The 23082-nt window shown below is 41.8% G+C and overlaps 1 protein-coding gene across 2 annotated transcripts; it reads left to right on the plus strand.

The window, feature by feature from the left end:
* Nucleotides 1-269: 269 nt before the first annotated feature.
* On the plus strand, nucleotides 270-23074 carry top2b (DNA topoisomerase II beta). Of its 2 annotated transcripts, none has more exons than XM_085261646.1 (36): nucleotides 270-801; nucleotides 3695-3850; nucleotides 4572-4662; nucleotides 7927-7990; nucleotides 8420-8565; nucleotides 8658-8755; nucleotides 10605-10817; nucleotides 11263-11436; nucleotides 11527-11628; nucleotides 11720-11857; nucleotides 11964-12102; nucleotides 12801-12958; nucleotides 13105-13230; nucleotides 13320-13430; nucleotides 13629-13734; nucleotides 13841-13950; nucleotides 14056-14148; nucleotides 14292-14406; nucleotides 14589-14710; nucleotides 15160-15308; nucleotides 15444-15675; nucleotides 16415-16549; nucleotides 16647-16847; nucleotides 16936-17131; nucleotides 17221-17312; nucleotides 17421-17576; nucleotides 17684-17767; nucleotides 18027-18221; nucleotides 18404-18530; nucleotides 18755-18919; nucleotides 19464-19683; nucleotides 19996-20078; nucleotides 20706-20798; nucleotides 20962-21093; nucleotides 21170-21255; nucleotides 22602-23074. In XM_085261646.1, exons 1-36 carry the CDS (start codon nucleotides 760-762, stop codon nucleotides 22758-22760), a joined length of 4809 nt encoding a protein of 1602 aa, XP_085117772.1. In that variant the 5' UTR covers nucleotides 270-759; the 3' UTR covers nucleotides 22761-23074. The 2 variants fall into 2 exon arrangements, with proteins under 2 accessions (XP_085117772.1, XP_085117773.1); XM_085261647.1 differs by having other exon boundaries at nucleotides 20965-21093.
* Nucleotides 23075-23082: the final 8 nt, after the last annotated feature.

Consider the following 23082-nt stretch of genomic DNA (forward strand, 5'->3'; position numbering starts at 1 on the left):
GTGTCAGATAGTACATTTAATAATGCTGTGTTGCTCTCGTGGTAAGATTTGAATTAACGAAAACACGTGAGGGCGCGTGGTAACCCTGGAGTAAAGGTAAAACAACGTATTCGTAGCACTAATAATATTACGCTGCCTGCTGTGACGAAGCTCGAACGGACTTTTACCGCCATCTTGTGTTGAAAAAAGGAGGAAGGGTTACTATAAATGGACCTGTCCTATTGGTTGAAACGCCGGTGCGTTTGAAAAGCTTACACCTGATTGGTCGGCATATCTACGAGACGGTTCGGCGTATATCTTGCAGATGGCGGAGCCGGACAGCGGTAGCTGCGGTTAGCTAATACAGGCTTTATGTGTAAATGCAAAGTGTTTAATTAAATCAATTTTCAGAGCGTTTCAGATAAACTGCGCTTTTATTATGTTTCATTTTCACGTGAAATTGTAAACCTATTTAATGCGTGACTTTTGTACAGTATTTATTTGAAAGCCTGTAGCCGGTTAGCATCTTTGTTGGAAGTTTAGGCCTACTGTGCCAGCGCTTGTCGATTTTAACAATAGCTGCGATACGCAATAATCGTCTGCCTGTTTCGTTGCATTTTTAAGAGTTATCTTTTAAACGACCCAAAAAAGACATGGGATATAGACTGGTCTGGGTGTGTTTTAGCAAGTAAGACATTTTGTTATGTAGACGGACTTTGACTTGGACGGGAACTAAGACCTTTTGCGAGCTAGAAAAAAAAATAACAATCACAAAGGAAGATGTCCAACGGCGCTACAGGAAGCGGGGATCTGGCTTGGATGGTAAGTTTGTTTGGCACACGAGTAACGAACTTGGCTTAAAAAAAATAAATTTTTTTTTTTAAGTAATAGCGCTATCGCAATACTTTACAATGTTGTTTCAACCCAAGGGCAGCGCGAACCTCGACTATTGCCTCTCGATGGCATTTAAATTTCATCGCCAGCCGGTGTATTTGTTCTGCTGGCTATTCATACAGTTGTTAAGGATGAGGCATCTACAGTCTGTTTTTAAATTCTAACTCGGGTACAAAGCAGTGAACTGGGTTGAGTCTTGTAGACGTGAAGGGCTGGGAGGTCAAACGCGACATTCATCCTTTTCTTTTTGTGCCCTGATGGTTCCTTGTTTATGTCTTCAAGCGAAAGTTGGAAGAAGCGTCTCATCGAGACTGGTTTACATGACTGTTTGTACCACTACATGTACGGCTAATACGTGATGAAAAATGCAGTAGGAGATGTATTGAAAATGATCACAAGTGCGAGCCAGCACAGCACTTCACACTACAGTTGTACGGTGATTCAGACCGCTCTCTGCCCTCCCTCAGTCTGACCTGTTCACACCGACCGTCTGGTGTGCAGCTACATTTAAACTTCTCTGCAGCATTAACATTGTTTTAATATCCGACTTTTGCTGTATGAGTACTACTGTAAGTAATACTGTAGTAACAGATTTGAACTAAAGTATTTAAAAATGCAGATGTTTACATGCGCTTCAAAAATCTTGTAACATAGCAGTTACCTGCTGTTGATACGAATAATTAGTTACTTCAAGCACTGCATTGACGAGGTGACTGTAATTAATGCTTTTCAAATCCAGGTCTGTGTGACACACTGTTTACATTCCGTACCATTAGACTTACTGTATGAGTATATTTTACTAATAGGCTGAACTTGAATCTTAGCATTTATGAAAGTGATCGGTGGTTATTATCTGTTGTTTAAGCCTGTGGAATTTATTAATTTGTTAAAACAAGGTGAATATTTTTTTCTGAGACCAACCCCCACCCCCTTGTTGTTGGGATTTCCTGCTTGTTAGTGTATGAGAATATATTTATTAGAATATCATCAATTAATATATATTAAAGCGTATATAATACTATGAGCATAGTTATATTTATCACTTCATGACCAAAACATATGATTATGAACTACAGACAGAAATTAAACTTTTGTCCTTTTGTTGTTTATTGTCATTAATTCACCACTACTATGAAAAAGTTGTAACAGACAACTTACAATTAAAACTTGGCTAATTGTTATTTTCATTTTATCTGTTACTAACAGTCTGTCACTAAAGCATCTGTTCTTAGTGTGCTTGCACCAACAAGGTGTTTAGCATCGAGATTTTAACAAAACATTTTGCATGTCTCGGTACATTGTGCAGGGTCAGCTTAAAAAGTTTTGCAAATTGGTGGAGAAAATAAATGTTTCTGGAAGCCTCGTCAGAAATGCTCTCAGTGCAATGGTGGTTGTTAAGTAGAGGTTAAGATTATATCATATTATTTCAAGAAAATTAGAAATAATATTGCTGATGCTATGGAAAAATATACTGAAGTTGTTTTATTGATGTTTGGAGTTTGCAAAAAGAAACACAAGTGTGCGGCGATGAGCGAAATTATAGAGCACTAGAACTGATGAAGCATAATTCAAATATAAGCACACATTAGGTAGTTTGAGTATCGTTTTCCCCAGAAATGTTTAAGTGAGAGTACAAAATAACAATTTAACACTTTGGTTTAACAGTAACTGAAATAACTTCAGAAATCATCAGGAATCTGCATAAATTGTCACATAATAAAAAGCACTTTACACAACTTGCCTCATTCACAAGAGCACTAGTTCTACTATAATTACTTTCTATCTAACTTACATTCTCCCATGGATGCATCAGAGAGCAACTTGGGTTAGTAACTTGCCCAAGGATATTTGGCGTGCATACTGGAGCAGCCAGGAATCAAACCACCAACCTTTCAATAAGCAGATGACCTGCTCTGCTTCGTGAGCTACAGCCACCCTGAAGCTAATGTCAAGGTTGGAGCTTTTTAACCAGCAGCTTAAAGCTGCTTTTTCCACTATATAACTGCATCAGTAATTTCCATCCACTATTTACTTATCTTGTCATACGCAGTGCAACTAGCGATTACACACCAATACTAGGCAGAGTCATTTGTTTACATTGGAGTCACACATCACCAGCTGCTAATATCTCCTCTTTTATAGCCTGGTTGTAGTCAAAGATGTGTTTTTGGCTCCAGGGGTGGAACATGTCTGTTGGTTCCTCGATCACAGAGAACGATTTTCTTGCATATTTTGAAAAGTGTCATGCTTTGCTGGAGGCTGTTGAAGTCGCTCTCTTTTTACGTGCTGATGCTTTCGTTGTGCCTGCTTGTGTTGGTATTTACCTACGAAGAGCGTATTGATCCCAAAGAAGAGGTTTGTAATGTCCTTCAAGAACCCTGGAGAATTCCTGAGGAATGCTTCAAGAAATTAAAAGAAAACTTAAGAGACTTAAGGCTGTGTTGAAGGATAAAGGAGATCATGCCAAATATTTCTAACTTGTTAGAATAAAAAAAAAGTAGAATTGCCTGATTACGCTGTGCTATCCCATCTATGTTTCCAGATGTTTCAGTACTTTTGCTGCACCTATTTTCCATCTGCCTAGTAAAACATAAAGAGATGAAATGTGACTCAAGACGTTTCGACAGTAATGTATGTTCAGTAAAACTTAAAGCTGGTATTTTTCACAACTTTCAAACTAAAAATAAAACATGTCGTTTGGAATAAAGATGGTGGATTAGACCCCTGCCCTCCAGTAACAATGAAATTAAGTTCTGTGTATATCCTGTGTGTCTCATACAGCAATAAATGAACTCACAACCAAAACCATTCTGTCTAACAGGAGGCTGCGAACGGCAGAGGGGATGCTGGAAAAATGGAAGGGGCCAAGAAAGGATCCAAGTTATCTGTGGAGCGAGTGTACCAGAAGAAGACCCAGCTAGAGCACATCCTCCTCCGTCCAGACACGTACATTGGTTCTGTTGAGCCAATCACCCAGGTGGGTCCCAGGAGACTGCCTTCTGCTGGTGGCTACAGAAGTACTTGCAGTACAACTTCACTGGCATTTTACAAAGAGGGCTTCAAGCTTATTTTTGTGTCAGGAGTTTATAGAATAACGATCTTTATTTTAATTTTTTTCTGAAAATTATCTGCTAAAATGATTCTGTCTTCAGGTGAAAATCTGTTTGGCTAGAGTAGCACATTAATGGTTGCCTGTAAGTGTGTCGTAAGGATCTCTGCTCACAGTAAAAGTCCTTTGGTTTTGAACTGTCTCCCATCTTTGCTGTTGTGTGTAGTACAGAGCCCATTGTCCTTTGGCTGTGTCATTTAGGAAATGTGGGACAAATTATCTGTCTTTTGCAGATTATGTACCAAAATGTTTGCCCAGTTCAGAAGAGTTAATTGACAAGTTAACACAAGTCCCCTCTCAGGATCTTCCAAGACAGTCCTGGTGCCCAGTGAAATAATACATACAAACGTCTGTCCACCAGTATAGCTATAGTTTAAACCATTCACATTTTAATTAAAGGAATAATCAGTAACTGAATCTATAATTGAAAACCTGTTTTAATGGCCAAATTTAAATTCAGAATCCTATTCCTTCTGTTACTTCCTGAGACTGTTCTGATGAATATAACCTCAACATTCCTTAAACTTACTATTAGAATTTGATTATTGTCATTATTTTTAATGTGTTTTGTTTTTTGCAACTCTTCCAGCAAATGTGGGTTTTTGATGAAGAGATCGGGATGAACCAGAGAGAAATCACCTATGTTCCTGGACTGTACAAAATCTTTGATGAAATTCTTGGTGAGTGATTCCAAACTGTTCTCTAATAAGTGTGTGGAAAAATGTTTCTGCCCCTCAATTAAAGATTCAAGTTGTTTAAGAAAACTTGTTAATGTGTGATTAGAAATTTGGATTATTTAGTTTAAAGATGTGTGTGCAGCTGGGCCGTCGTCATCTGGGCACATAGAAGATCTGTTGTTCAGTTTAAGAAAACACGAGTAAATCCCGAATATGTGTATGAAACATTTCAACATTTGTCTTTTACACACTATATGAGGCATTATCATTATAATGTTGGTATTATTCACTGAGTCAGGCTGTTGTTAGCACTGTTCTGTTAGCACCGTTAGCACTGGACTTGATGTGTACAGTATTTCTATGTGAGCCTATTTATGACCTATTCAAAGTCAAATGTGTTTGAGGTAGCACGCAGTCATAGCTGCGGCCTTAACTTTTTGATGATGATGTTTGCTAGTTCACCTTACATGCATTAATGTAATAACATGGTTAGCCTACTCAACGTAAATTACACACGAACAACATGAAGCTACTCACGCAGAGAAGAACGGCTGCTGCTGCATCATCATCCTCATCATTTCTGCTACACTGGCAGGGCTAGGGGCCAGGACTCTCCTCTTCGGGTTTTTGGGGGATGTTGCTAACTCCGGGTCCAATAACAGGCACCACACCCGCAGTAGATGTGCTCGGTGTGAGGTCTCGCAGCAAGCTATCAAATACGGTGCATTTCCCGGCTTTTAAAAAAAGCGCTATGCGTCACCAGGTGTTTCATCAGATTCGAGGTGTTACTTCCTTTGCACAGTATCACAGTATCAGCTTAAAGCACTTGTTGCTGCTGAGTTTGCATCTTTTGCTGTGAAGTACAGCCAGACTTTTGACCGCTTCGCCTTGGGCATTGTTAAGGTTCACATAATTGAGGAAGGAGAGTACAAACAACCAGGTCCAGAAGATCTTGGTCAAACAATTGATTTTAATGAAATTTTAGCGCTGCTCTAAAAGAACGTACGTACCTGGGCCCGCCTACTATCCTTGGAAAGGTAAAATGATTGGCTAGAATCCAAAGTGTGTGACATCTCAGGAAAAAAAAGCACCGAAATGTGCACTGCTTTTCGGTCTGGTTACTACCGTTTATGTCAGAACCGATATCACTACCCATCCGTATTCACAGGTCAACGGACAGTGATAAAGACTTAATAATAAAATGTGCGACAATCACATCAGTTCAGGGAGGGGATACATTTAGGCTCACAGACTATGTAGAACAGTGCAAAGGCTTCCAAAATTCCAAGATAACCACTCCAGAGGTGTGCTTACACAGCGTGTTTTTCAGATTTTGTAAGGTCTGTAACTCTTGTATGAAATATTGTACTGCAAAAGAGATTAAACTGATTAAACTTGTGATATATCTCTTGAATTAAAAACTGCTAAATGAGAGAGGCTAAACCTGAACTCACCATACACCAAAGAAACAACTCATGTGTTTCTTTGGTGTATTAAGAGTTTTTTCATGTGCAGAGGTGTTTTTTTCTGTTCTCAAACTGATCTCCCTGTTGGAGCTCAGTCTGGGAGGAGTTATTTTTTCTCCTTATCTTTCCTCGTGTGGTGCATTTTTCCATTGTTATACCTCTCTGACCTGTCTTCCCCATGTGATGCTTTGTGTAATGTATGTATGGTCGGAGGGTAAGATGGCGCCGCCATTGCGTGCAATAGGTCGGCAGCCTTATGAAATTTCCCCTTGTGGGACTAATAAAGGTATATCAAATCAAATCAAATAATTTTCATAATGGAGGGTTTTGTTCATCCCAAACTGGGTGTGACAGTGGACAGAGGCTTCCACTACAAACAACTAAAAACAATGTGAAAATGTGCTCCACACAGAAACACTGTTCTGGGTTTGTAGTCTGTGCTGTGTCTAACTTTACTGGATGTGAAAGCATCAGGTAGTTGGTGCTCTCCATTAAAAAATGTACAACATTGTCCAAGTGACATTTTTCTCTTCCTTTCAGCTCTATCTGAAATGTGTCTGCTAACCACAAACTTTGTGTTTGTGGTTAGCAGACAGTCTGAAGACTGTTACTGTAAGAGAGGGTAGTCTTAAAGATAAAGTGAAGATTAAACCATGCCCCTACGTAAGATAAATAATTATTGATGTGAACTGTGAGTCGGTGAGCACGGAGTCCAAGGAAATGACGGATGACGAACTGCAGATCTTGATTTCGCGGACGACATTGCGCTGCTCGGATCTACTCAACGCTTCATTCGCAATTTGACCGCCATACTGGAAAATGATCGGACTGCAGATCAGCGCTGCCAAAAACAAAGTCATGCAGTTCGGTTATGCCAGAGCGAATACTCCGGTACTTGTTGGCCACCGCCCGCTTGATGAAGTCGATCAGTTCATGTATCTGGGCAGTGTGATAACACCGGACGGTGGCTCGGACAAGGACATTGCCTGTCGGCTCGGAAAAGCAGCATCGGCCATGCGTAACTTGAATCCGGTTTGGAGATCGACCACCAACTCAATATCATCCAAAGTCTGTTTGTTCAATACGATAGTCGTAACAGTGGCTATCTATGCGAGTGAAACATGGAAGTCGACGGCAACAATCACCCGACGATAAATGTTTTCCAACAGCGCGGCCTTCGACGGATTCTCAAGATTTCATATCAAGATCGTGTTACCAACAAGGAGGTCCTTCAGTGCACTGCCTCACGACTGCTAGAGGACGTGGTATTGGAGCGATGATTTTGTTTCGCCGGTCACGTTCTTCGCCAACATCGGGAAAGACTACCAAAGATAGCCATGTCATGGAGACCCGCCCGGGGGTCACGGAGCCGTGGACGACTAAAACAGACGTGGGGGCGGTCATTCATTGAGGACCTGAAAGCGGTCGATCTTTCATGGGACGAGGCTGAAGATGTGGCTGCAAACCGAGCTCGCTGGCGATCCCTTGCCGCCCAATGCACCATCCGGTGTGGGGGGAACTAAGTCAAAGTAAAGTGAACTGTGATTTATGCAAAACTGCTGTAGTGGACTCCCAGGAATAAATCTGTGGAAATTGATATTTATAATGCCTCTGTCAAAGGTTTTGACCATGTCCGATTACTAAAAATCATCCCAAAATAGGTTTTTGAGATAAATTCTGAACACAAGCGTAAATCTTGCCGAAATAAAGTAAACTACAGATCATAAGCCGTGGTAATGGACGGCTGCTGGGATACTTTTGTTCTTTCAACTTTGTGTTTTGATGTTTTGCTTGTTGACAGTCAATGCAGCTGACAACAAACAAAGGGACAAGAACATGACTGCCATCAAGATCACCATTGACCCGTGAGTACATCATTTTATATTTACCTCATTACATTAAAAATAATGCAGCTGATCTTAGGAAGCATGTATTTTTCTTTGAGCCAGTTTAAACAAGCTGCCTCCTGTGTCCTCCTGAAATTTATATCTGAGGCAGAGGAACTGGTTATGGGTCACTTTGTCAAACTGGGGAAGCTGAAAATGTTTTTTTTTTGTATAAAACACTCTGGAAAGGTTACATATAAGTGTGGAATAATACATTTCACTTATAAAAGATAAAAGGATTCACACTCCTTTAGTGTCAATGTTGAAACAATATTTTTGCAGCCATTACAAGAAAGAAATACCACAGGGTTATGACGTACAGTGAAAAGTGTAATACATTTCCCTGATGATGAGGTCAACCCTGTGTCCACATTTATCCTGTATTTAAACTTTTTATACTGGTTTCAGTGAATCCAACACCATTTCCATTTGGAACAATGGTAAAGGAATACCTGTGGTGGAGCATAAAGACGAGAAGATGTACGTCCCAGCTCTCATTTTTGGCCACCTGCTCACCTCCAGCAACTATGACGACGAGGAAAAGAAGGTCACAGGTGAATGCAGACAATCTGACATCACTCAGTTGTTATTGTGAATGCAGAAAAGTTACTGAAAGCAGCGTTGCTGACTGTTTGATTGGTTTCAGGTGGAAGGAATGGCTATGGTGCTAAACTCTGCAATATCTTTAGCACCAAGTTCACAGTGGAAACAGCATGTAAGGAGTACAGACACAGTTTCAAACAGGTGAGATAACTACAGCAGTACCTTTCATGCTTTATTACCACACATATATATTACTAATGTATATCCGGTTTCTGGGGTTTCATAGTAACCCTGTTGCATGTTTCATTATATTATCATTTCTCATTCTTTTGGATGAGAAACTTCACAAGTTGGTTTTGCAGATTTCTGATTTATTTATTTTTTTAACACGTCAACTTTTCTGACGATCAAAAGAATTTGATAATTTAGCAACATATAGACTTTGACACCACATTTGTATCTGTTAGGAGGCTGAGAGGTAATATTGGCGGCCGTCAGTATTTTTCCATCAAAGCTGCAAGTGCTGAACACGGCCCCAATTTTATAAACCTGTATATTTCTGAAGGTACTATTCACAGTGGTTCAGAAGCACTGAGTCAGTTCTCTTTCCTGTTCACGTGCCAAAACTGGAACATAATTAACATATGCCAGGGGTGAAATATAAAAAGTTACATTCAAATAATTTATAATTAGTACAAATAGTAATTGTTTTTATAGCCTTTTTATTAAGTGGTCCAATAATCAATTTTACGTAAGCTAGAGTATCATTATAGTAGTGTTTAAAATGAGGCTAGTGTATTTGCATTTGTGGAAATAAAATTGAGCTAAGATAGATTAGAAATACACTAAAGGTGTAAAGATAAAAGCACATAATGTTTACAAACATCAGAAGCAAAGGGACAAAGAACTGTGAGGTGTTTAAAACAAGGACGTTTATTTATCAAAAGCATTAATCAATCAGACATAACACTATTCACTATTTCACAATGAAAGTTCAACTTTAGTTCAACTTGTTCTTCATGTTTTTGGCCACCAGATGCCACCAAAGAGGGCCGTATTAAAAAGCTTTGAATAGTGAACCCCGTCTTTAACACAAGCTTCAGAAAGTTTCAGTTGGCCTCGTCACTGGAAACGATTGTATCTGCTGACTCCCAAGTCTTCCTGTAGCTCTCCACAGGTGCTCCTCAGCTCTTGGACAACGCTTCTGATAATTCTTTATATTCCTCTGTCTGAAACCTTGTGGGGAGCACCTGGCTGTGGACAGTTTATGGTGAAATGAGGATCTTTCCACTTCCAGATTATGGCCCCAACAGTGCTCCCTGGAACTTTCAGTAGTTTAAAAACTCTTCTGTAACCAATGCCATGAACAGGTTTTGCAACAATAAGGTTGTGAAGGTCTTAATTTTACCCATCACGAGATGTTTCTTGTGTTACATGTTGGCAATGAGACGTGTTTTTATTGGCCATCAGTTGGGACTGAACCAGCTGATAGTAATTTGCAGGACTGCTGTCTAATTAGTGACAGATTTCTGCTGGTGCCATGACTGTCCATGCCTTTTTACACCTCCCTTTCTTCATGTGTTCAACACCGTTTTCTGTGTTTCATTTCTCATTATTACATACAACTTAATTTAAGGACATCTGTGGTCACATGTGTGGATTGGATGGGTCGTTACAGACGTCTAGTGAGAATTTTCATTTCAGTAGCACTAATATATATATATATATATATATATATATATATTTATTTGCCGTCACAGTCTTCCTTGTTTATAGACTAATATCTGAAATCTTGCCCACTGAAATCAGAGCTGTTTTCATATGATCATCATATGAAGTGATTCGGGTGAGAGGTGAAACATCTTTACAAACATAAAGAAGTCCACTTGTCTGGGTTTACAAGCACAGTTATTAAGACACCAAATGTTTTCACATTAAGATTTTCAGGTTCACTCAATACAGCAAAGGGGGTCCAAGTTTAAGACTCCTGCACATGACCATGTCTAAATACCAGGTATGTGTATGTTATCATTTGCTTCATCCTCCTCAGACGTGGCAGAACAACATGACCAAAACCTCCGAGCCCAAGATTAAGTTTTTTGATGGAGATGACTTCACCTCTGTGACATTCCAGCCGGACCTGTCCAAGTTTAAGATGGAGAAACTGGACAAAGATATCGTAGCACTTCTTACCCGCAGAGCATATGATGTAGCTGGCTCCTGCAGGGGAGTTAAAGTGTCTCTGAACGGCAAAAAATTACCTGTAAGTCTCATTCTATGTCTTCCCTTATCGTGCCACACTAGCTAACCATAAAGTAGTCATTTGTTGTGTTCGTGTGTAAAGATTTGTCACTGTATATGTTTGCATAAATATAGCAAAAACTGTACCATTGAGTGTAAACATCAATGCTGAGCACTGAAGGTGAAATTAGTATGTGTTTTGAGTTAACGGGATGATAATGGGTGTGAATGTTTAATTTTAAAGAACATGGATGTATCAGACTCTGATCTTCACATCACGCCAGTTTGGATTGTTTAAATGAGAAGTGTAATTTTTGGAGTATAAGGACTTTATAGCCTCCTCAGTACGTGGTTCTTGTGTCGTGGCTACTTCTACCAAAGTTTGCTTGAAGCAAAATAAAGAGAACTTAATTGCCATGTTGAATATCACATTATATGTTCAATAACCCTTCTCTCTTTCACTGAAGGTTAACGGGTTCCGCAGCTATGTGGACCTGTATGTGAAGGACAAACTAGATGAGACAGGCGTGGCCCTGAAGGTGGTGCATGAAACGGTGAACGATCGCTGGGAGGTTTGCCTCACCATGAGCGAGAAAGGATTCCAACAAATCAGCTTTGTTAACAGCATTGCCACCACAAAGGTATCTGCATATGAGTAGTAAGCTGCAGAAGTGTAAATGGCTGTCAGAAGTAAAGAAAGTTCTTTTAACGCTGAGACATGTACGTTTTAGGGTGGCAGGCACATTGACTATGTGGTGGACCAGATTGTAGCCAAACTTATTGAGGTGGTGAAAAAGAAGAACAAGGCAGGAGTGTCAGTTAAACCCTTCCAGGTGACGTCACTGGGGTTCTTATTTATACATTGGTTTCAATTCACAGCTTCATGCTGAAAAACATTTAATCTTTCTGTCATTTGTACTTCAGGTGAAAAACCACATCTGGGTGTTTGTGAACGCACTGATTGAGAATCCATCGTTTGACTCCCAGACAAAGGAGAACATGACACTCCAGACCAAGAGCTTTGGGTCCAAGTGCCTTCTGTCAGACAAGTTTATCAGGGCTGTAAGGACATTTCTCACTTCTTTTCAAGCCGTCACCATTGTTTGTACTTAATCTTTTCTCATGTAAAGTAGCTGGACTTCAAAGAAAAAACGTTTGTCACCTACAGGCAACCAACTGTGGGATTGTGGAGAGTATACTCAACTGGGTAAAGTTCAAAGCTCAGACACAGCTGAATAAAAAGTGTTCATCTGTGAAGCACAGCAAGATCAAAGGCATCCCGAAGCTAGATGATGCCAATGATGCCGGTATGTAACTAGTTTCATTCTTTATTCAAGTCTAAAATGAGGAATGTCCACAAGCAACTACCTCTTAATGAAATCTTACAGAAGAGAGTTGCATGGTGCACTGTTGGGTCTGATTGGGTCATAGCGATGTCATTTTCACAGTTTTCCTGAGACTCTACACTATGCAGTAAACCTGCTAAAAATATGCACTTCAGGTGGACTACAAGCAGAGAGAAAAACAATAATGCATGAAAATATATTTTAAAAATATTAGTCTATTATTAGACGAATTCTCAGTTAAAAAGAATTTGCCATGTCCGACTGTGCGGCGTGGAGGTTCATCGCTTGTGGCTCTGCTGATGTGTTATTCAGACCCAGTTTGCGTTCACGCAGTAACAACTAAATTAAAAAAAAACAAATTGAATTGAAAACCATGTGATGGTAGCTGTGGAAAGGTGCCAAGTCCTGGAAAAAGAAATCAACACCTGTTTACAGCATCATAATCATCAAAATGAAAAGTGTGTCAGATGTGGAGTAAATATAAAATGTTAGCCTTCTGAATTACGTTTGTGTTTTTCTGAGTTTCCTCTTAGTCTGGGACCGGGTGCTTTTGCACATTATGCTGTGGAGCCACTCATTTGTTATAGCTGCAGGAAAAACTCAACACGAAGCTGCTCACTGCAGCTAACTTAGTAATCCTCTTCATATCTCCATCTTAGGTGGCAAACACTCCTCTGAATGCACACTTATCCTCACTGAGGGGGACTCGGCAAAGTCTCTGGCCGTCTCTGGACTGGGAGTCATTGGTCGGGATCGTTATGGAGTATTCCCGCTGAGAGGCAAGATCCTGAATGTGCGAGAGGCAACACACAAGCAGGTACGAGCCTGAGCAATAATGACATTTCACATGTAGGAAACAAAAGCAGGTGAAACAGACAAATGCCAGTTCACGTGATAACAGGACATTGACTCTGTTCTGTGTTTTCGTCCATTTGCTCATCGTTTCATCCATGTTGTCAACAGATCATGGAAAACGCCGAGATTAACAACATCATTAAGATCGTCGGGCTCCAATACAAGAAGAGTTACGACGACCCAGAGTCGCTGAGGTCCCTGCGCTACGGCAAGATCATGATCATGACAGATCAGGTGAGCGGCCTCACGGACACTCGCTCACAGTTCTGGTAGGACTCACAGCTGCTCAGAAAATAGCAGTAACTCTTCTCCTTGTGCACCAGGATCAAGACGGCTCCCATATCAAAGGTCTGCTCATCAACTTCTTCCATCACAACTGGCCTTCCCTGCTGAAACACACCTTCTTGGAGGAGTTCATCACACCCATTGTCAAAGTAAGGGAGGCACACCATTACCATTTTATTAAACCGATCAAGCAGCCTGAAACTTGAAAAATATGCAGGGTGATATTTGTGTGTTGGACTCAGATCATTCAGTCAATCACGTGTCTTGTTTTGCGTGTCGTGACAGCGGCGAATAGAGCGACTTGCAACACATTGTGATAAAGATTCCTCCTCATCATTTATTTCCAGGCTACTAAGAACAAACAAGAGCTGGCCTTCTACAGCATTCCAGAGTTTGACGAGTGGAAGAAACACACGGAAAATTATAAAACCTGGCATATAAAGTACTACAAAGGTTTGGCGTTTGAATCATTTCAGAAACGATTTTAGAGCGACTTTTGAAATCACACGTTTTTGTCTGAAAAATTGTTCATTATAAAAAGATCAATTTTTTGTTGCAGGTTTGGGAACAAGTACAAGCAAAGAAGCAAAGGAATACTTTGCTGACATGGAGAAACACCGGATCACATTCAGATACACTGGTGCTGAGGACGACGCTGCCATCACTCTGGTGAGCACGCCGTACTGCTGCTAGGACAAACAGACTATGAAAGCAGCCAGTAATTATAGCATACATTTGTGCTCAGGGTCTGTTCAATGTGCTACTTTGATTCAGGCCTTCAGTAAGAAGAAGACGGACGACAGGAAGGAGTGGCTCACTAACTTCATGGAGGACAGACGTCAGAGAAGGATGCACGGCCTGCCAGAGGTTTGTATGGAAGAAGCTTTCATTTGCGTGCTCCTCTCACAGAATCCTGCTAACTCAGCAATATTTGATTTGGGTGAAATGGAGAAAACATAGATGAGTTATTGCTCTTTTCTCCCCCTCCCCTCATCTTCCCCACCACCCAGCAATACCTGTATGGAACTCATGCCCGACACCTCTCCTACAATGACTTCATCAACAAAGAGCTGATTTTGTTCTCCAATTCTGACAATGAGAGATCGATCCCGTCTTTGGTTGATGGTTTGTACACTTCCTCCATCTTTTAACTGTTTGGGTTTTTTAGCCGAGTTTTCTTTTTCACAGTGAAAGCATCCCTAACATACCAACAAACACATAACGTCAGTATTTTATAAATGTATGCGAGGTATAATCAGCCCTGGATATTTCAGCTTTGTAAATGTTGGTGTTTGTGTTGCTTTTAGGTTTGAAGCCGGGTCAGAGAAAAGTGTTGTTTACCTGCTTGAAGAGGAATGACAAGAGGGAAGTGAAGGTCGCTCAGCTGGCTGGTTCAGTAGCAGAGATGTCTGCCTACCATCATGGAGAGGTGCAGTCAAATCATTAAGAACGTTATGAACCATCGTACGCAGCACAGCGTGACATTTCTGTCCACGCATCTCTGAGTTTCTAACTATAAACTGATACCCGGGAAAATACTCGCTGCTCCTTTTCAACACCACAGAGAGGATATTGACCCCATCCTAAAAAATGGCTGAGAAGAAAACGTGTTCATTTTCAACAAACTTCTCATTCTTAATAGAATTTTAATGGAAGATGGGTTTTTTTTTAGTCTTGATGTTTTATTTATTGTACAGATTACACAGATGCAATATAGTAAAATATATTTTCAAACCTACAAACAAACAAAGGATACACGGGAATATCTGAAAGCATATTAATAACAACTGAAACTTTTTAACCTTTAGATATTTACCCTGAGACTTTAACACTGCGACTACCCAAATTCATGTCTTTTTCTTTCGTTCGTGCTTCTAGCAAGCTCTCATGATGACCATAGTGAACCTGGCACAGAACTTTGTGGGCAGCAACAACGTGAACATCCTGCAGCCGCTGGGTCAGTTTGGTACTCGCATCAATGGAGGAAAAGATGCAGCCAGTCCTCGTTACATCTTCACCATGCTCAGGTACAAATGAGGCCTGCATGTCTTTTAATTCAAATGTATTTTTCTAAAAGGTTTCTCATCTGACACCTTTAGACAGAGTAAACATTTTTGGCTTCCACTGCATAATTTTCATAAATGTTGTCCAATTTCCCACAGTCCTCTTGCCAAGCTGTTGTTTCCAGCAGTGGATTCCAACCTACTAAAGTTTCTGTATGATGATAACCAGAAGGTGGAGCCAGAATGGTACATTCCCATCATTCCAATGGTGCTAGTGAATGGTGCCGAGGGCATCGGGACAGGCTGGGCCTGCAAGATTCCCAACTATGACCCCCGAGAGATTGTCAACAATATAAACAGAATGCTCAAGCATCAGGACCCACTGCCAATGGTAAACATTGTGAACAAATAAAAGCACGCCAAGTACGGAGACAGATGAAAGTATATTTTAAAGATGAAACTGCTGGTTCAGATTAGCACATCAGCTATATATCAAGCATATTTCCATATGTGCAGAGTTTAAAATGTCTTGTGGAATCTGGAGATGGCTGGAGCTGATTTGTACCACACACTTACTTTATATCACAAATCTTAGTAAAAGAAATTGACAAGTAGATAAGTCATAGTGTAAACTGCTTGTTCGCTCTACCTCTTAGCTGTTTACCTATACAGTGAAACTTGCCATATCTTAACTGATTGTAGTGGTTGAAGGTAGGTCGAAAGCAGCTTGATGTTTCTATGGTTCTGTCAGCCTCCCAAACAGGATCACAGGAGTGTCCACAGGGCACGTGCAGGAAGTGCCACAGAGTCCACCCCCCAGCTTGTTCACGGTTGTCAGCGGGGCACACGCACATGCTCATTCTGTGTCTAGAGGGCGACCGTGGTTCAGGGGGTTGGGAAGCTCATCTGTAACAGGGAGGTTGCTGGTTCGTTCCCCCAGCTCTCTGTCCCGGTCGTTGTGGGCCATGAGAGGGCATCAAATTATAGGATGGGTGCAGAGAGTCAGAGATGTGAACAAACAGTCCTCATCAGCGCGCTGTGCTTCTGATTTCCACAAACTGCTGTGGTTTGTTGCTTGAAGTGTAGATAAAGGCTTTAACCTCCCTGTCCTGATTTCCTTCTACCCACAGCTTCCTAGCTACAAAAACTTCAAAGGGATAATCCATGAACTGGGTCAGAACCAGTATCTGGTCAGTGGAGAGGTGTCAGTCATAGACAAGAACACCATTGAGATCACAGAGCTTCCTGTTCGGACTTGGACACAGGTACAGTCCAGGTTGTTTTCTCGAGAGTGTAAAGAGTCACAAATGATCTGGAATATATTTTTATGTCTGTCTGTATGTTTAACCGTTTTGTATGCAGGCGTACAAGGAGTCTGTGCTGGAGCCCATGTTGCAGGGCACTGACAAGACGCCAGCTCTCATCAACGATTACAAGGAATACCATACAGATGCTACAGTGAAGTTTGTGGTTCGCATGTCTGAGGAGAAGCTGGCCCAAGCAGAGGCAGCTGGCCTTCACAAAGTCTTTAAACTGCAGTCTAGTCTCACCTGTAACTCGATGGTAGATATTCCCCTGGTTTATCTTGCTCTGCTTTAACCACAGCTGTTGTCTTAGAACTGTTTCATTTTTTTAACTACACCATTCTCAGGTGTTGTTTGACCACATGGGCTGTCTGAAGAGGTACGATTCAGTCCAGGACATCCTGAAGGAGTTCTTTGAGCTCCGCCTGCACTATTACAAACTGAGGAAGGACTGGTTACTGGGCAACCTGGGCGCTGAAGCCGCCAAACTATCCAATCAAGCTCGCTTTGTACTCGAGAAAATCGAAGGGAAAATTGTAATCGGTAGGAACGCAGAAAATCCTCCAACACCCACGTGGCACACAGTACAGATTCCTTTTTTCTATCTCACCGTTTGTTTTTAACCCAACCAGAAAACAAGTCCAAGCGTGAACTCATCCGCATGCTGGTGCAGAAAGGCTTTGAATCTGATCCAGTTGCTGCCTGGACCAAGGCTCAGGAAAAGGTATCACAGAGCTTCTAGAAATATTCACACATGATTGGTACTGAACACAAACACTGCAGGGAGAATCTCTACAACACACTATTTATTTTTCATGCTTTTATCCGCCAGTCTCAAGAAGAGGATTACAAGGACGGGAACGAGAGTGACGGTTCAGTGGACTCAGGGTCCACATCAGGCCCAAACTTCAACTATATCCTCAACATGCCTCTGTGGTGCCTGACCAAAGAGAAGGTGGACGAACTGCTTAAGCAGAGGGACCAAAAGGTATTCTATAGATCTCTTTACAGACTGACATCTGTCATCCTCACATGTAAGAATATGTAGACTGTAACGTGTTGATTAACAGAGTGAATGTGCGTGTTTGTGTGCAGAGAGGAGAGCTGAATGACCTGCAGAAAAAGTCTCCAGAGGATCTGTGGAAGGAGGACTTGACGGTGTTCATCGAGGAGCTGGATGTAAGTTTGTTGTTGCCATTTATTGTTTTCTAAAGACGCACATCGTACGGGCAGGTGCAGAGCCGAACAATACAGAGGAGAAAGCATTCACCTGAAATGTGTTTGTCTTGTGTTGTTTAGGTCAGTAGATCCATAGAGTTTGAACTCTTGCAGCAACTGTCCTTTGTTTTTTTTGTGCAGGCTACTTTTGTCCAGAGTTATTTTATCTGGTAATCTGCTACATTTAAACCATGACTCATCTTTTTGTTCTGCCTCTCAGAATGTGGAAGCCCAGGAACGAGAGGAGCAGAGCATAGGCAAGGCCATCAAACTGGTGAAGGGTAAAGTGGGCAAGCCCAAAGTGAAGAAGATGAACCTGGAGGAAACTATGCCTTCACCGTTTGGCCGAAGGGTGGAGCCTCCAACGCAAGCAATTAAATCTGACGCAGCCAAAAAACTGATCAAAAAGAAGAAGGTAACCTTTGTGTTTCGGCTTCAAAGTTGACGTAGATTTCATGACAGCATTACTAGAACACAGTTACACAGGTGTCGTTCTCTTATAAAACCTAAAATACTTCCTGAGAAAAACAAATATGAGACTAAAACACTTTCATGTCCAAATAAAGGGAATAAAGGTTTGTTGCATTCTCCTCTCAGGGTGACTCAGACCCAGCACTGAAACTGGAGTTTGATGAGGATGGTTTGGGTGGTGAAGGCGGAGGTGGAGAAAACATGGCAGCCAAACCGAAAGCGCCACGAGTGAAGAAGGAGAAGAAGGAGCCCGGTCAGTGCAGAAATCATTCAGTTACACAGCGGTTAAGTCAGTGTGCTGCAGTGAAAATGACAAATCATGCTGTGTGATCTGGCCATGCATGGATGCTGTTTAACACTACAGGTTTCATCCCTGGTTGATGATTTACTGCAGTTTAAAAAGCACATCGAGGAGCTTCACTGTATTATGTGAACACTCCAACAGACAGGCTGGTAATCTTGTTCACTCTTATACAGGAGCTCCTAAAGTGAGAAAACCTCCTGCACCTAAAGGTACAGGTGCTCCTGCTAAAAAGGTAAAGAAGAGGAACCCATGGTCTGACGACGAGTCCAAGTCAGAGAGCGACCTAGAGGACAGCGAGCCCATCATTCCCAGAGAGACCAAGTCCCAGAGAGCATCGGGTACGGTTACAGTCACTGTGAACATTCACTGTCATCCCTCCGATCATCGTGTTCATTTCGTGTTCAGTGCAGAGCATAAATGCATTGTTAATGATGTCATTTATTTGTCTTTCTGTCATTAGCGAAGGAAACGGTTTAGACACCAAGAAAGTCTAAAGCAGCCTCTGGGTGGTTGATGGGATTTGTTTGAGTCAGACACAGAAAGAAAGTATTTATTAAATGTGCATTTCACTGCACCAAATGTGCAAAATGAAAATTCTCACACTGTGCATCATGCATTTATTTCCTTTTGTTTCTCTTTTAAATCCACTCAGTCTTTGCTTTATTCCCCCGTCTGCATCAGGTGGTTGCTTAGTGTGACTGGTTAGCGTTTCATTTCAATCCGAAGCCAGCTCCTTGATTTCAAACCACCCGGGGCTAAAAATATCACTCAGCTTCTGACAGGAGTCTGATGTAACTCAGCTAATTATTGTACATCAGAGTGGCATCAGAATCCCCGGCAGTTAGAATGTGGTTTCACACAGACCCTGCTCTCATCTTTCAGCTTCCAAACCAAAATACACATTTGATTTCTCGGAGGAGGAGGATGAGGAAGAGGCAGATGAAGAGGAGAACGCAGACGACGAGCCTCCTTCTTCTCCAGCGAGGTCGTTCAAAGACGACTTTGCTTTCCCTGGCGCTAAGGACCGCTATAATGACCATAATGATGACAATGAAGACGATGACAACGATGAAGCATACACGTCACCCAAACAAAAAGCCGTGTAAGGTTTAGGAATAGTTCACTACGTTCAATGATACTTTCAGCACCTGGATTTCCACCATTCGTGTTCTTGCACCCACCACACACACACACGTCTGTGATTCATATCTTGTGGGGAGATTTAATTGACGTGATGCTTTCCCTAGCCCCCTACCCTAAAGCTAACCCTGTCACTAAAACCACATTTTGAGTCTCAAAAATGCCTTCAAAGGGTTGTTGGTCCCCACGAAGATATGAACACACACACACAATCTCTCCCTTCTGACTTGGGCAGTATTTTACTGTTGAATATGTTTCTCCTCCCTCTCTGCAGTTCAGCGACTGCAGCTAAAAAGAAAGACGCAGCCAGCATCTTCTCATCCAAGGTAGCTGCGTCTGAAAAGAGCAATGAAAGCGGTGAGTATCACTTGGGAGTCTGTGTCTTTGAGAACACTCCAGACTGAAACAGATGGGGGGCTACAGCTTCAGATGATCACGCCTGTGCTATTGTTGTCAGTGAAGAACAGGAAACAGGCTTCAGTTAACACAAGCTCACCATAATTGGACAATAGAAGCTTGTAGGGGGGAACGAAACACTGCCAGGTCTGATGAGCCTCGATTTCTTCGACACAATTTGAACTGCAGGGTCAGAATTTGATGTAAACAACTCAAAACATCCTGCTAGCATCAGTGGTTCAGGGTGTTGGTGTTACGGTGTCACAATATGTTTTCTTTGGGTCTCTTACTATGATTTGAGGATCAACACAGACCAACTGAGCATGTTTCTGACCAGTTTATCCCATTATCTTCTGGTGGATGCTTTCAGCAGGATAGCATGCTGTTACAAAGCTGCAGTCATTTCAGGACGACGAGTTCACTGTACTCAAATGTCCTCTGTAGTCCCCCGATCTCTGTCTAGTAGAGCTCCTGTTGGGAGGTTTGACTAAAAGAAGTCTGGAGCAGATTTGGATGATATACAAACGGCCTGATCTCTCAGTGACCTGCAGACACAACAGCAGCTGAATGCTCATGTTTTTGTTGTAGACGAAGCAAAGTCTGACAGCGACAATGACAACAGCCCAGTGTTCACTTACTCCAGCAGCTCTGCATTTGACAAAGCATCTCCAGCAAAGAAAGGTCAGTATGTCCAGGAGAGAGCAGTGCACTCCTTACCACACAGTGACAGTCTGTTATGTTGTGTCAAGATGCTGCTGATGCGTCAAAGCAAAGGCTCAAATGTGCCACAGTTACTCACTCATGCACGTGCAGCATTTGAAAACCAGGTGTTTGTTTTCTGTAGCAGCTAAGAAGCCATCTGATGCAGCTCCTAAACCTAAGAAACCACCAGCACCAAAAGCAAAAAAACCCGATAAATCCATTTGGGACTCTGACTCTGATACTGGCTCTAAGAAACCAGCACCAGCTCTTAAAGGTAAGGCACAAAAAGAAGAAGAAGAAATGTAAAAAAGTCACAGTGCAGGTTGTGAGCTTTTGTTACCTTGTTGCAGGTAAAGGCCGGGGGAGGAAGAGGAAGGGCTCTGGCTCTGAGGACGAGTACAGCCCCATGAAGAAAATGTCAAAGCCTCCGGGGAGAGTAAGTGCATAGAGACGACATTTTACTGTGTGATTCTGGCAGGCGGGGCCAGGCTGAACTGGTGACCTGTCCAGGTCATGGTTGACTTTGACCTGGACAGGTCACCCCACTTGTGTTTTTTACACCATCAGCCAAAATGGACTACCAAGTTTGTGACTGTAGCAGTTCAAATTCATTACGTAAAATATCAGGCGAGTGTGAATCTGGGTGATCTCAACCTCAAGGTCAGAGATCATGTTTGCTGATAACTTGAAGAAGAGGTAGCATCGGAATTTCAGGCTCCGTCCACACGTACACGGGTATTTTTGAAAACAGATTTTCCGTTTTCGTTTTAAAAAATAATCCCGTCCACACATAAAGGCAGAAATGAAGGAAAACGCTGCTATGAAAATGCCAAAGCAGCAGGTGGCGCTAGATTCCTAACCATGCAGAAATGTTGGCCAATCAGAAGTCTAGAAGCCTCGGTGGGAAATAGTAAACTAGGCTGGGGCATAGAAGCAGAACCGAGTCGTATGTGTGGAGGGACAGTAACTGTGTGTATATGTAAGCATTTAAACACTGCAGAGAGTAGAATTAACAGTATTGTAGAAATTCATTTCACCGAAACAATAACGTGGCGCACAGTGTGACGTCAAAAAATGCGCACACCTTTGACGCTGCGTTTTCTGCATTTTTTTCCGTTTTTCTCGTCCACACTTAAATGCAAAAACGGAGTTTTAGAAAATATCCACCCTGCCCGGAGTTTTTAAAAATCTCCGTTTTCAGTGACCGAAAACGCCGTTTACGTGTGGACGAAAGGTGCAAACGCATAGAAAAATCTGCGTTTTCAAAAATACCCGGGTACGTGTGGACGTAGCCTCAAACTGACACCACACGTGTTTCTACCAAAGAAATCAGACAAGTGATGTCAAGGTCAGAGGTCGTGGTTTCTCAGTCTCGTGAATTTGATTACTTGAGAAGAAGGTGATGTAAGATGTTGATACCACAGGTGCATGAGAGGGACTGCTGGCCACCGCCAGTATTTATATAGAGAAAAGCCCTAGAAGGGATTTTAGTATCCTCAGTGCTAAAGTCATCCAAGCACAGAGGCCTGAAGTGCTTCGCTGATATACTGTGGGAGGCTGTTTTATGTGCGTCCACCTTTGGACACATCTGTCTGAAGTTAACACACATAATGCAGCCAGGGTGGAATAAATGAGAACTGTCATTTGAGTGAATTTTATTATGTTTCCTCTCTTCATTCATAACAAGTATCATGTAGTCGTGTTACGGTTTTGCTTCTTTAATAAAGCGTCCGAGTCTCGTGGTGACGTGAACGATTAACACGAGGGTTTGATTCTGTGCAGAAGCCTCAGAAACCTCCGTCAGACGACGAGGACGACAGCAACAGCATGAGCGGCCTGAGCGCTCTGACCCGCGACCGGCCAGGCCGCGCCAAAAAGGAGGTGAAGTACTTCAACGAGTCGGAGAACGAGGAAGAAGACGACGACGACATGTTTGATTAAAGTAGCCCGCCGTCACACAAACGCCACCTGTATAGAAATCTGCCCTTCCTCCTCCTCTTCCAAACAGACTTTTGTACATTTCCTGTTACATTTTCTTTTCATTAATGGTGATGTTCAATGATTTTTAACGTGTAGATGTTTTACACTTGTTATTATTATACATATACAGGTTTCTTTTTTATGCTCATTGAAACGTTCTGTATTTGTCTGAAGCAGCTTTTAGAAGTTTAGAATGCAGTGCTTTAGCACATTTTAATTGTTAAAATAATATGTACCTTTTGGAACATGAAGTTGAAAGTAAATGCTGAAATGTCCCCGAGTC

Source organism: Mchenga conophoros, linkage group LG22, assembly GCF_057382185.1.
Source record: "Mchenga conophoros isolate Kocher_MC1m ecotype Shallow Benthic linkage group LG22, M_conophoros_male_GT1.1, whole genome shotgun sequence".
NCBI classification, from domain to species: Eukaryota; Metazoa; Chordata; class Actinopteri; order Cichliformes; family Cichlidae; genus Mchenga; species Mchenga conophoros.